The sequence below is a fragment of the Miniopterus schreibersii genome (genome assembly GCF_964146895.1).
Source record: "Miniopterus schreibersii genome assembly, chromosome: X".
In the NCBI taxonomy this organism is placed as follows: domain Eukaryota; kingdom Metazoa; phylum Chordata; class Mammalia; order Chiroptera; family Miniopteridae; genus Miniopterus; species Miniopterus schreibersii.
This window is the reverse complement of record NC_138104.1, coordinates 84,520,981-84,533,469: the sequence shown is the minus strand read 5'-3', so window position 1 is coordinate 84,533,469 and position 12,489 is coordinate 84,520,981. Positions and strand designations below refer to the sequence as shown.

The 12,489-nt window shown below is 37.3% G+C and overlaps 1 protein-coding gene across 1 annotated transcript in view; it reads left to right on the top strand.

Moving 5' to 3' along the window:
- CFAP47 (cilia and flagella associated protein 47) overlaps nt 1–12,489 on the top strand; it is a gene marked incomplete at both ends in the record, with an annotated part of 352,044 nt that overhangs the window by 193,186 nt on the left and 146,369 nt on the right. Inside the window, one exon of the mRNA XM_081125415.1 lies at nt 4,569–4,655. Coding sequence (XP_080981541.1) covers nt 4,569–4,655 — 87 coding nt within the window. The remainder of the gene's footprint in view (nt 1–4,568; nt 4,656–12,489) is intronic.

Sequence of the window (12,489 nt, the reverse complement as noted above, 5' to 3'; positions counted from 1 at the left end):
CGCTCATTTAAGGGGCTATCCTTTTCTATTGTGTATTCTCGGCTCCCTTGTTGAGGATTACGTGACAGTTTATTTCTGGAGTTTCTATTCTTCATGTTCTATGTGGCTGTTTTTATACCAGTACCACACTGTTTTAATTACTGTAGTTTTGCAATATATTTTGAAATCAGGACAGGTAATGCCTTCATCTTTGTTCTTCTTTCTCAAGATCACTTTGGCTGTTCTGGGTCTTTTGTGGTTCAATGTCAATTTTAGGATTGTTTTTTCTATATGTGTAATGAACACAGAATGCCTTCTCATTTTCTGTATGTCTTTTAAAATTTCTAACATCCGTGTATTGCAGTGTTTGGTTTACAAGTCTTACTTTCTTGATTCTGTTTAGTCCTTACTATTTTATTCTTTTTGATACTGCTGTAAATGCAGTTGTTTTCTTAATTCCTTTTTCAGATAGCTTGTTGGTGGTGTACAGAATGTAAATTTTTTGTGTTGATTTTTGTATTCTGAAGCGCTACTGAATTTGTTTTTTTAGTTCTAATAGGGCTTTTTGGGGTAGGTATTTAGAGTTTTCTATAACCAAGATCATGTCATCAGCAAACAGAGATAATTTTACTTTTTTTCTTTCCCACTTTGATGCCTTTTATTTTTCTTACATAATTGCTCTGGCTAGGAGCATAATTTCTATATTGTATTGTACAAAAGTGACGAGAGTGAGCATCTTTGTTTTGTTCCTAATTTTCCAGGAAAAACTTTCAGTTTTCACAATTGAGTATCATGTTAACTGTGGGCTTGTCATATGTGGGTATTGTTATGTTGAAGTACATTTCTTCTATACCTAATTTGTTGAGAGTTTTTATAATGAAAGAATTTTGAATTTTGTTCAATGCTTCTTCTGCATCTATGGAAACGATTATATGATTTTGATCTTTCAATCTACTGCATTAATGTGGTGTATGATATTTATTGATTTCTACATGTTGAATCATTCTTGCATCCCAGGGATAAATTTCACTTGACATTGGTGTATGATCCTTTTAATACACTGTTGAATTTGGTTTGTTTATATTTTGTTGAGGATTTTTTTGCATCAATACTCATCAGGGATATTAGTCTATAATTTTATCTTCTTGTATCTTTTTTCTGGTTTTGCTATCAGGGTAATGCTGATCTTTAAAATGAGTTTGGAAGTGTTTACCACTAAAAATGTCTCTCTTCATTTACAGTTACTTTTTAAAAAAATTCTATCATGTCTGGTATTCGTGTAGCCACTTTAGCTTTCTTGTGGTTGTATATGCATACTATACATTTTTTAAGTTTTTTGCTTTCGGTCTATTTGTATCTTTGAATTTAAAGTGTGTCTCTTGTAGAGAGCATATAATTGGATCTTGTTTTGCGTATTTGTTTTTAAATATGGTCTTATAATCACTGCCTTTTGATTAAATTGTTTAATGCATTGACATTTACGTCATTATTGACATAGTTGGATTCACATCTGCCAATTTCCATTTGTTTTTCTATGTACTTCATGTCTATGTTTTGTTCATCTATGCTGCCATGACTGCTTTATTTTACATTAAGTGAATATTTCCTAATACAGCATTTTAATTTTTAATGACTTATGAACTGCATTTTTGGAGATTTGTTTAAAATGACAGATTAAAGGAAGTGATACATCTTTTATCAGGAAATATCTTCTGTGGTTGGGAGGAATGTTAGCAGCCATTGATGCCCGATGAGAACATCCATTATTCATTGGGGTTGCAAAATGGTGATATTCCATTTCTATCATTTATGAAATGTATTACTTTGAATATTTTATAAAGAGAACTTCCTATCATCTATTTGTTTATCCAATGGTACAGTTCATATAAGAAAAGTAAAATAAATATTTAATTCTTTTTCTATTGTTTTATCTTTTGACTCCCTTCACCCATTTCTCCCACCCATCCACCCCCCATCTTTGACAACCACCAACTTGTTCTCTGTATCCATGAGCTGTTGTTTTGTTTTGTTTTATTTAGATTTCATGTATAAGAAAGATCATATAGTATTTGTCTTTCTGTGTCTGACTTATTTCACTTAGCATAATGCCCTCAAGTTCCATCCATATTGTCACAAATGGCAAGATTTCATTCTTTTTTTTCCCCCCGTTTCCTCCCCCCACTCCCCTTTGGCAACCATCAGCTTGCTCTCTACATTTTAGAGTCTGTTTCAGTTTTGTTTTGTTTATTCATTTGTTTTGTTTTTTTAGCTTCCACATATAAGTGAATTAATAAAGTATTTGTCTTTCTCTGACTTATTTCATCTATCTACAGACACCTAGATTGTTTCCATATTTGGACCACTGTAAATAATGCTGCAATGAACACAGGGGTACAAATATCTTTTGGAATCAGTGTTTTTGTTTTCTTTGGGTAAATACCCTGAAGTGGTATTGCTAGGTCCTATGGCAGCTCTATTTTTAACTTTTTGAGGAGTCTTCATACTGCTTTTTGTAATAGCTGCACCATTTTGCAATCCCACCAACAATGTATGAGGGTTCCCTTTTCTCTACATCCTCATCGGCACTTGTCATTCCTTGATTTTTTTATGAGAGCCATTCTAACAACTGCGAGGTGATATTCCATTGTGATTTTGATTTGCATTTTCCTGATGATTAGTGATGTATCCCTGGCCATCTGTATACCTTCTTTGGAAAAATGTTTATCAGATCTTCTTTGGAAAAATGTTTATCAGATCTTGTATGAGTTCTTTTAATATTTTGGATATTAGTCCCTTATTAGATATATGATTACAAATATTTTCTCCCATTCTGGAGGCTGCTTTTTCATTTTGTTGTGTGGAAGCTTTTTAATTTAATGTAGTCCCACTTGTTTGTTTTTGCTTTTGTTGTTTCTGCTTTTGGCGTCAGATTAAAAAAATCTTTGCCCAGAACTATGTCAAGGAGCTTACCGTCTATGTTTTCTTAAAGTTTTATGGTTTCAGGTCTTACATTCGAGTATTTCATCCATTTTGAGTTAATTTTTGTGTATGATGTAAGATAGTGGTCATGTTTTATTGTTTTGTATGTGGTTGTTCAGTTTTCATTTCCCACACCATTTACTTCAGAGACACCTTTCCCCATTGTATGTTCTTGGCTTCTTTGTCTTAAATTAATTGCCCTTATACACGTGGGTTTATTTCTGGGCTCTCTACTCTGTTCCATTGATCTGTGTGTCTGCCTTTATGCCCATACCATACTCTTTAAATTATTTTAGCTTTGTAATACAGTTTGAAATCAGGGAGTGTAATGGTCCCAGCTTTGTTTACCCACCTTGTTTTTCAAACTGCTTTTTTCCCCTTTCTCTTCTTGCTTTCCTTCTGATAATTCCATTACCCATATGGTGGTGAGTTTAATGCTGTACCATATATATTTGAGACTCTGTTGCTTTTTCTTTATTTTTTTTCTCTCTTCAGATTACATAATCTCTATCAACCTTCATGTTTGTTAATTTTTTCCCCCCTGCCAGTTCAAATCCACTGTGGAACCTCTCTAGTGATTTTTTTCATATATTTTTTTATAGTTTCCTACTCCAGAATTTGCATTTTATTCTTTTATTAATTTCAATCTCTTTTTTATGTTCTCTATTTGATGTTTTTCTGTTCTTTAGAATTAATCATTTTACTCTACCCATTTTCAAGTGCACTGGTTCTTTTACCACCTCAAACCTGTTTTTGAGGCCCTCTAGTGATTTTTCATTTCAGATAATTTACTTTTTAAATACCGAATTTTTAATTGATTATTTTGTATAATTTCTCTTTATTGATATTCTTTATTTAGTGAGACATCATTGTCTCTCATAGGTGGAGTTGAAGATCTTTGACATATTTGGGGGATCTAGCAGCTACTGCAACCCTGCATACGGGCATCTTGTTCCCCAGATCTTCCTTTTGTGTTTGGGCTGGCTCATATTTGTTCCAACTGGTATAGCAGCCTCAGATACAAGTGCTACTGATTGTTTTCAACAAACATTCTGGGGATATATGTTTTCCTTTGAGCTGGGTCAAATAAAGACAACACTGAGTAAATTGAGTTTTTCCAGCTGCAAGCCAGGTTAAACAGTAACCATACTCAGGGGTGGGACTTCTTTGAAGATCTCCAATCTTAGTCTGTTCCTTCATGTGCTTACTCCCAAAAGAAACATTTCTAGTTTTTGGAAATAGAATTAGAAATTATTAAATGTATACAGCTCTAACAATGCATGAAGGCCAATGTGTGATTTCCTCTTTGGTTTTGGAATATAATTTGGATAGTCATTTATAGTCTAAATTTCCTAGCTATGAGAATTCAGTGTTGCCTTTCAATAAAAGAATATTATTTTTTACTTATTTCCATTCCAGATTTCCCCATTCTTTCTAACACATATGTTTTGAGTTGTAGAATGAGAACTCGTGAACTTTTTAAACTGTAATTTATTCTGATCTTAATTATATTTTATGAATGATGGAAAAAATAAAGGAAGAATATTTTGTGGTCATCTGAATTTTGTTATAGTAGAATCCAAAATAATTCTTTTATTTATTTATTTTAGTGCCATTTTGGTGGAATCCTCAACATTTATCTCCTTGACATCGCAATTAAATGCATCTGGACAATTCATTAATTACAGAAACCAAGGGTAAATATCTATACATTTTATGCTAATAATTATCTGAGGAAAAATTTTGAGAAATTTAAGTAAACTTATTATATAATCTCATAACATTTTTCATTTTTTTGAAATATTTAATTTATATTTTATATATAATTTATATTCTTACTTATTCTTTTATGTGGTACAGGTTTATGTGCATGAAAATTGAATAAATATGCATGTGATTAAGTACAGTGGATTCTCATTAATCATGGTAGTTATGCTCTATAAAATTGCCGCAAACATTCAATTAGTGAATACTGAACCATTACTCCTAGGAGAAATATATATCATCACATAGATTATAATCATAAATTATAAAAAGAACTCGTCCTGATAGATTCCAATTTCTTTACACACAAAAGAATGAGGTTCAGAAGTGTTAAATGACTTGCCTGAGGCAGTGCCACTAACAGGTGCCAAAGAAGGGTGTCGGACCCTGTCCACTTGGCTCCAGGGCTGGAGCTTCTTGCACTTCTGTACTGCCCCCTATGGTCTCCATCCTCTGGTCATCTGTGTATGAGAACTGACGCAAAAAGGCCCAGTGGCACCTTGTTTGACCTCAGCTGGGAACTTGTGTGACCAGTGACTGGAACTTTTTGCCACTCTGCACATGCCTGCAAACAACTGTTAAAGCACCACGAATACAAATCAATTTTAGCAAAGAGATGAATTAAATAATAGAATTCATGGATAATGAGGATTGACTGTATTTAAGCTTATTACATTTACCTTATTGTTTTGTGAGGTCTCTATTTAGTTTAGAAAGAAACCTTGACTTTTGAATAGAGAAGCAGAATTTTTTAAAGTTAGATTGCTTTATATCTCTCATCTGTTAAACTATAGTTGACCCTTCAACAGCCGGATTTGAACTGTGTGGGTCCACTTATACAGATTTTTAAAAATAAATACTGTAAGTGTATTTTGTCTTCCTTATGACTTTTTAAATTACATTTTCTTTTCTATAGCTTACTTTATTGTAAGAATATAGTATATAACACATATAACACACAGAATGTGTGTTAATTTTTTATGTTATTGGTAAGGCTTCTTCTGGTCAATAGGCTCTAGTAGTTGTTTCACGGGAGTCAAAAGTTACATGTGGATTTTCATCTGCACAGGGTGGGGTTGGCACCCCTAACCCCCATGTTGTTCAAGGGTCAACTTTATAGAATAATTATTTAAAATAAAGTAGAATAAAAACAATGTTGCCAAGATTAATGAAAGTCACACCGAAAGAAAAGAAAGCAGATGTCTATTAATGAAATGCTTGTATCTTTGCCTCTGTGTAATGTTTGAGGGCATCACTGTCATGCTTTTAGATGCATAAATGTCCCAGGAGGCAAGGATTTGGCCATGTTGATACCATAGGAATTCCCAATGTTAAAATCATCAGAAAACTTTAAAGAGATTGTGTGGATCTTGCTTAGATTAAAATGAATATAGATTATTTTTCAAAAGTGAATTGTACTTAAGCCAATAACTTTAGATTATAAGAATTTAATTTATTATGACATATTTCATTTCTTCATTAGTTTTTCTGTAAGAAAATTGTTAAAGGAAATTTCATTTTTGTCTTATTGCATTTGTTTTATTGAATGCTGATTTGATGCTTAACTAAGGCATTCAGAGTATTTCTTTCACATTTTGCTGTTGTGAACAATAAAATATGAATTAATACATTAAGCTGTAAGATAACATATTTATAGATATCATAAAAATAGAGTATTGTAAGCATTTTATGTTAATTTTTTTTGTAGTATGAAATGCTAAAGTATTGCTAAAAAAAACTTCAGTAAACATTTCTCCTAGATTTTAATCTTTTCAGTCCCTTATTGCTTAGAAGCTGTTTTGTGATAACAGATTTTGCCTGAATTGCCTTGAAATAATTTCTTCACATTAATTGCAAGTAATTTATAGTATTACATATTAAACTACAGTCAGATCTCAAAACATTGCTATAGGCATCTGTAAGCACCAGTAACTCAAAGTTGGGTCAGTTCAATGAACAGCAAAACTGAGTCTACTTTCACAGTTTGGAATGCAATATAGGAATTCTGTATTCCAAATTTTAACATGATTTTCCTTCATATAATAGTCTGGAATGGATTTGATTACATCCCAAATTCGAAAATTATTGAAGCCATCCACTCTCAAGCTGCGGGGAAAAACATTTTCTGTTTGTTATGTTTCTCAAATAAAAAACAAAGTGGGATGAACAAGTATGGAAGCATTTATAATTTAATTGTGGAAGGAGAGGAAACTTTGGAAGTACTCATTCAAAATAATTGCCAGTTTAGGACGAAGTACCGCTTAACAACTGTGTGTATCATGGTCTCAAACAGTATTGATCATTCTTTCTCATATAGTCTCTTCCGTTTGTGTTTATAATACTGTACTTTATTAGCTCTTCTCACAAGCCTTTCCGTGAGAAAGGAAACAAGGATGCAGTGATGCTGGGTGTTGTGTCAGGGAGAACATGACTGTCAAAGATGAACTCAGAGCCATTGGCTTAGAGGATTGAGGACTTACTTTGCACCTATGTGAAGACTGTCTCCCACATCAGAGGCAAGGTTGGGACTTATAAAGGCAAAAGCCACACAGTTTCTCAAAGAGAAGGGCTGGTCCTTGGGTCATTTCAGAATTGGCATGGGCTGAATGCTGAGCCCTAAGTCCATATGTTGAGCTGAGACGGAACAGTCTCAAGTTCACCAAAAAGGCTGTTTTTCCCCCCCGATAATTCTGAAGAGATTTATTAGAAACAGTTAATGTGGCTCTTTCTTCTGGGGTCCCAGCTGCTTGCTGTGTAGCACCTCCAGGCTCCAGTTCATGGAGCAGGCACATCTTTATTCACTTTCTCAAGGGTCGGCTAAAATATCCAGAACTCCAACAATCAAAGCCACTTTGTAGGCAGCAGAATAGAGGAAGCACAGGGATGAGAGTGTGCCCTTTCTCTGTTAGAGAAGCTTCCCAGAAACACCACACAGTACTTGTACTTGTAGCCTGTTGGCCAAATCTTAATGAAGTGAATGAACCAAGCTAGAAGGAAAACTGAGAAACTGCCCTTCTCCACATACAAATCAAAACAAAATGAGGTTTTTTGTAAGTGAGGAGGAAAGGGCCAATGGTATTGGGATTGGGTTGTCAACCAACAATTTCCACCATGAGGAAACACAATTCATTTTATCTCCAGATAGCACAAAGTTATCTAATATTTTATCAATCTGGCTTCATTAGCATAATGAGGTCTTTTGATCTTTAAAAATTTTTTTAACCAAATGGGTTTTATTTTGCTCAGCTGAGAAAAAGTTTTGAGGTGAGAAATCAAGGGGTGTTACAACTGATTAAGGTAGCCATCAAGGACCCACACCATTTTAGCTGGGTATTCCACCATTCTTTTTGTATTTATTTTTAAAATTTTATTTTATATTGTTTTTAAAATTTATCTTTATTGTTGAAAGTATTACAGATGTCCCCTTTTTTCCCCCATTGACTTCCTTTACCCCTCTCTCCCACCCCCACCCAGGCCTTCACCACGCTATTGTTCTCATCCATAGGTTATGCATATATGCATATAAGTTTTTTGGTTAATCTCCACCCCCTCTTGCTCTGAGATTCATCAGTCTGTTCCATGGTTCTGTGTCTCTGGATCTATTTTGTTGGTCAGTTTATTGTGTTCATTAGATTCCACATATGAGTGACATCATATGATACTTGTCTTCCTCTGACTGGCTTATTTCACTTAGCATAATACTCTCCAGGTCCATCCATGCTGTCCCAAAGGGTACGAGATCCTTCTTCTTTACAGCTGCATAGTATTCCATGGTGTAAATGTCCCACAGCTTTTTTATCCATTCATCTACTGATGGGCACTTGGGCTGTTTCCAGATCTTAGCTATTGCAAATAGTGCCATCATGAACACAGGGGTGCATAGGTTCTTTCTGATTGGTGTTTCAGGATTCTTACAATATATTCTTAGAAGTGGGATCACTGGGTCAAATGGGAGTTCCATTTTTAACTTTTGAGGAACCTCCATACTGTTTGCCATAGTGGCGGCACCAGTCCGCATTCCCACCAGCAGTGTACTGCTGTTCCCTTTTCTCCACATCTTCAATCTTTAAATGTCTTAATAAAATAGTACTTAATAATATTATATATCTTGTTTTTCTTAAAGCTCTTCCTAATGTTTGTTTTGTATGGATTTCCAGACACAGATAAAAATTAAGAACATGCATTTTAAATTATGACCAGAAAGGAAGTGTGGTGTAATACTTCTGTGATTAACTTTTGTATGTAATAGACCATATAATAAACATTACATTGACTCAATAGAACTCTGGTATGCTCTCTAGTTTTAATCAGGAAGGTAACATAATAGAACAAGAAAAGGCTTTTTAAAATCTCCTTAAATTATCATGTATTTTTTGAGCATTTTCCTATTTTCCTCTTTTTAGGCACATGGTAGTATTACATTTCCCCAGTGATGCTGAAGTTAATGTGCGGTCAATGGCATGAATATATGTCTTTTCCAAGTGGTAACATTAAGACCCAGTGAGCAATTATTCTGCCCCTTTCCTGCTACAATTATTAGAGAAGCACATACAGGATCTCCAAGTGCATCTTCTCCACCTAGGATGGACATGTAGTATGATCAAGAAATGAATTATTGTGGTAATCAACTGAGATATAGGATTGTTACTGCAGCATGACCTAGCTTATACTAACTAATACTCTTCCTCAGAGTCACTTCAGTCATTATCTCCCCAAATAATAAATTTCGTCTTCTCAAATTAACAGTAAAGTGCTGACATTATCTTTCAGGTGGCATAAAACTGACAGACATTCCTATTAAAAAATAAAAATGACTCTATAGACTGCTCTTTTTAAGCAACACATACATATAAAACAATACATTTGAAGCCAAATGGATGATAAAACTTTATGTTCATGACACATTTTACTGTGGGAACATGATACATGAGCATAAGCGAGAGTAGTTAAGATGTTTTTATTCTAATTTAATTCAAAGGATTATCAGAAAGGATCAGGACAGGGTACAGATTTTAGCCACAATTTAAAACTGCATGACTGATGATCAGGAGTCCTCAGATATGAGCACTTTGTAAATAATTTTCTACAGTAATATGACTTGCTATTTTTTCCCAACAATATTGAATTATTTATCATTCAATCAGTTCTTACCAAGTGGCATCACAAGCACTATTCTTAGTACTGGAGAAATATAGGGATAAATAAGTCACAGATCTGTTCCTCAAGGAGCCAACAATCAAGGAAAAAAGGAAAAAATTCTACACAAATGGAGGCAATTATTTGGAGAAGAATGCATTCGGTAGTGTATGTGATTAAAGTAATGCTATGAGGAGGAGAAACAAGATGGCAGCATAGGTAACAGCTGCACCCGCCGCCTCCCGCAACCACATTAAAATTACAACTAAAATACAGAACCACCATCGCTCAGAGCCTCCTGAATCCGGCTGAACAAAAGCCCCGCAACCACGGAACTGAAGCAGCACCCAGACCGGGAGGAGGGGCACAGATGCGGGCGGATCCGGACTGAATCCCCGAGACAGGGCTGCAGGCCCACACCCAGTGCCCCGGGGTAAACCCGGGAGGACATCTCGGTGGTGGAGGTTTCCCAGAGGAGTGAAGGGTCCCAGCCCCACAGCAGGCCCCCAGCCCAGGGCTCCAGGGCCAGGAAGAGACGTCCCCACAACTCCGGCCTGTGAAACCAGAGGGGACTGTGGCTGAGGGTCGCAGAGGCTGCGGGAGCCCCAGCAGCTCCTCTAAAGGGCCGCGCACGGACTCACTCGGACGCTCCCTCTGAGCCCAGCGCCGGGCAGCGGCCTGAAAGGACCTGGGACACTCGGGGAGGAACTAACCTGCCTGAAATCAGGCGAGAGCTGGAGGGACAGCTTCCTCCCAGGCAGAAGAGCTGGCGGAGGCCATGGCTCCTGTGGCGAGTCCTCCCTGCACAGCCGGCAGGTAGGCGCCATGTTTGAGTCGCCAGCACCTGACTCACACATTTGGCCCCGCCCCGTGACTCCCGGAGGCCCCGCCCCTCCCCACCTACAGGCTCATCCAGGCCATTTCCAGGGGCTTTTCTGTGCAAGTGGCCTCTCGAGCCTCATGCTTAAGACTTTCCTAAAATCTCTCAAACAAGCAGCAGCGGGCCCCACACGGCTTGATAAGCGGCCCCAGGCCTGGCACTAGCGGCAGCTGCACTGGCTCATAGCTTGGCCTCTCCTGGGCACTTCCAAGGCCAGCACAAGAAGCAGCCAACTATGGTTTGCTGTGTAGCTCATGCTGGGTGGCCCTGGGCAAGGCACTGGCACAGGCTGACTTTGCACCTCCCAGGAGGCCCCAGAGACAGTGCACCTGGTGGTCAGACTCGACCACGCTGGATTACAACCCTACCACATCCACGAGTGACACACTCAAGGGGCGCACTTGGTGAACACCAAAGCTCCACTGAAGTAAATCCTGCTCCATAGGGGTGTCTCCAGCACAGCAGCTCTTTGGATGTAGTTGCAGCTGGTCCTCACAGCTGATTGGCCTGGGGGTCAATTCCTCCTAGTGATGCCAACAGCAACCAAGACTCAACTACAACAGGACAGTGCACACAGCCCACACAAGGGAACACCTAGAAGGCCCAGCTCAGGTGACTGGGGAGGCTGAGCCTCTGGACCCTACAGGACAGCTACTACACAAAGCCACTCTACAAATTCCAGGAGACACAGCAGCTCTACCTAATACATAGAAACAAACACCTGGAAGCAGCCAAAATGTGGAGGCAAAGAAACATGTGACAAAGGAAAGAACAGAAGAAATCTCTAGAAGAGGAACGAAATGAAATAGATCCAAGCAAGCTAACAGATACAGAGTTCAAAATAATGGTTATAAGCATGCTCAAGGATCTTAGTAAGACTATTAAGGAAACTAGTGAGATTATCAATGACATAATAAAGTACCAATCAGAAATGAAGGCTACACTAACTGAAGTGAAGAATAATTTACAGGGAATCAAAGTAGAGTAGAGGACGCTGAGAATCAAATCAGGAATTTGGAACATGAGGAAACAAAAAACACCCAACCAGAAGAGCAAAAAGAAAAAAGAATCCAGAAATATGAAGATAGCATACGGAACCTCTGGGACAACTTCAAGAGGCCCAACATTTATATTATTGCAGTGCCAGAAGAAGAGGAAAGAGAGCAAGAAATTGAAAACCTATTTGAAAAAATAATGGCAGAAAACTTCCCCTACCTGGGGAAAGAAATAGACTTACAAGTCCAGGAATCACAGAGGGTCCCCAACAAGAGGAACCCAAAGAGGCTCACAGCAAGACACATCATAATTAAAATACCAAAGGTTAAAGACAAAGAGAGAATCCTAAAAGCAACAAGAGAAAAGCAATTAGTTACCTACAAGGGAGCACCGATAGGACTGTCAGCTGATTTCTCGACAGAAACTTTGCAGGCCAGAAGGGAGTGGCAAGAAATATTCAAAGTGATGAAAAGCATGGAACTACAACCAAGATTACTCTACCCAGCAAAGCTATCATTTAGAATTGAAGGTCAGATAAAGAGCTTCTCAGACAAGGAAAAGCTAAAGGAGTTCATCACCACCAAAACAGCACTACAGGAAATGTTGAAGGGTCTTCTTTAAGAAGCTAATGAACAAAAGAATCTGATGAACTAAATAGATCCAGAGACATTGATACATGTAACAGACGATCATATTTCAGAGGAAAGAGGGAAGGGAGGTGGAGGGTGGGAAGGGATTAACCAAAGAAGTTATAT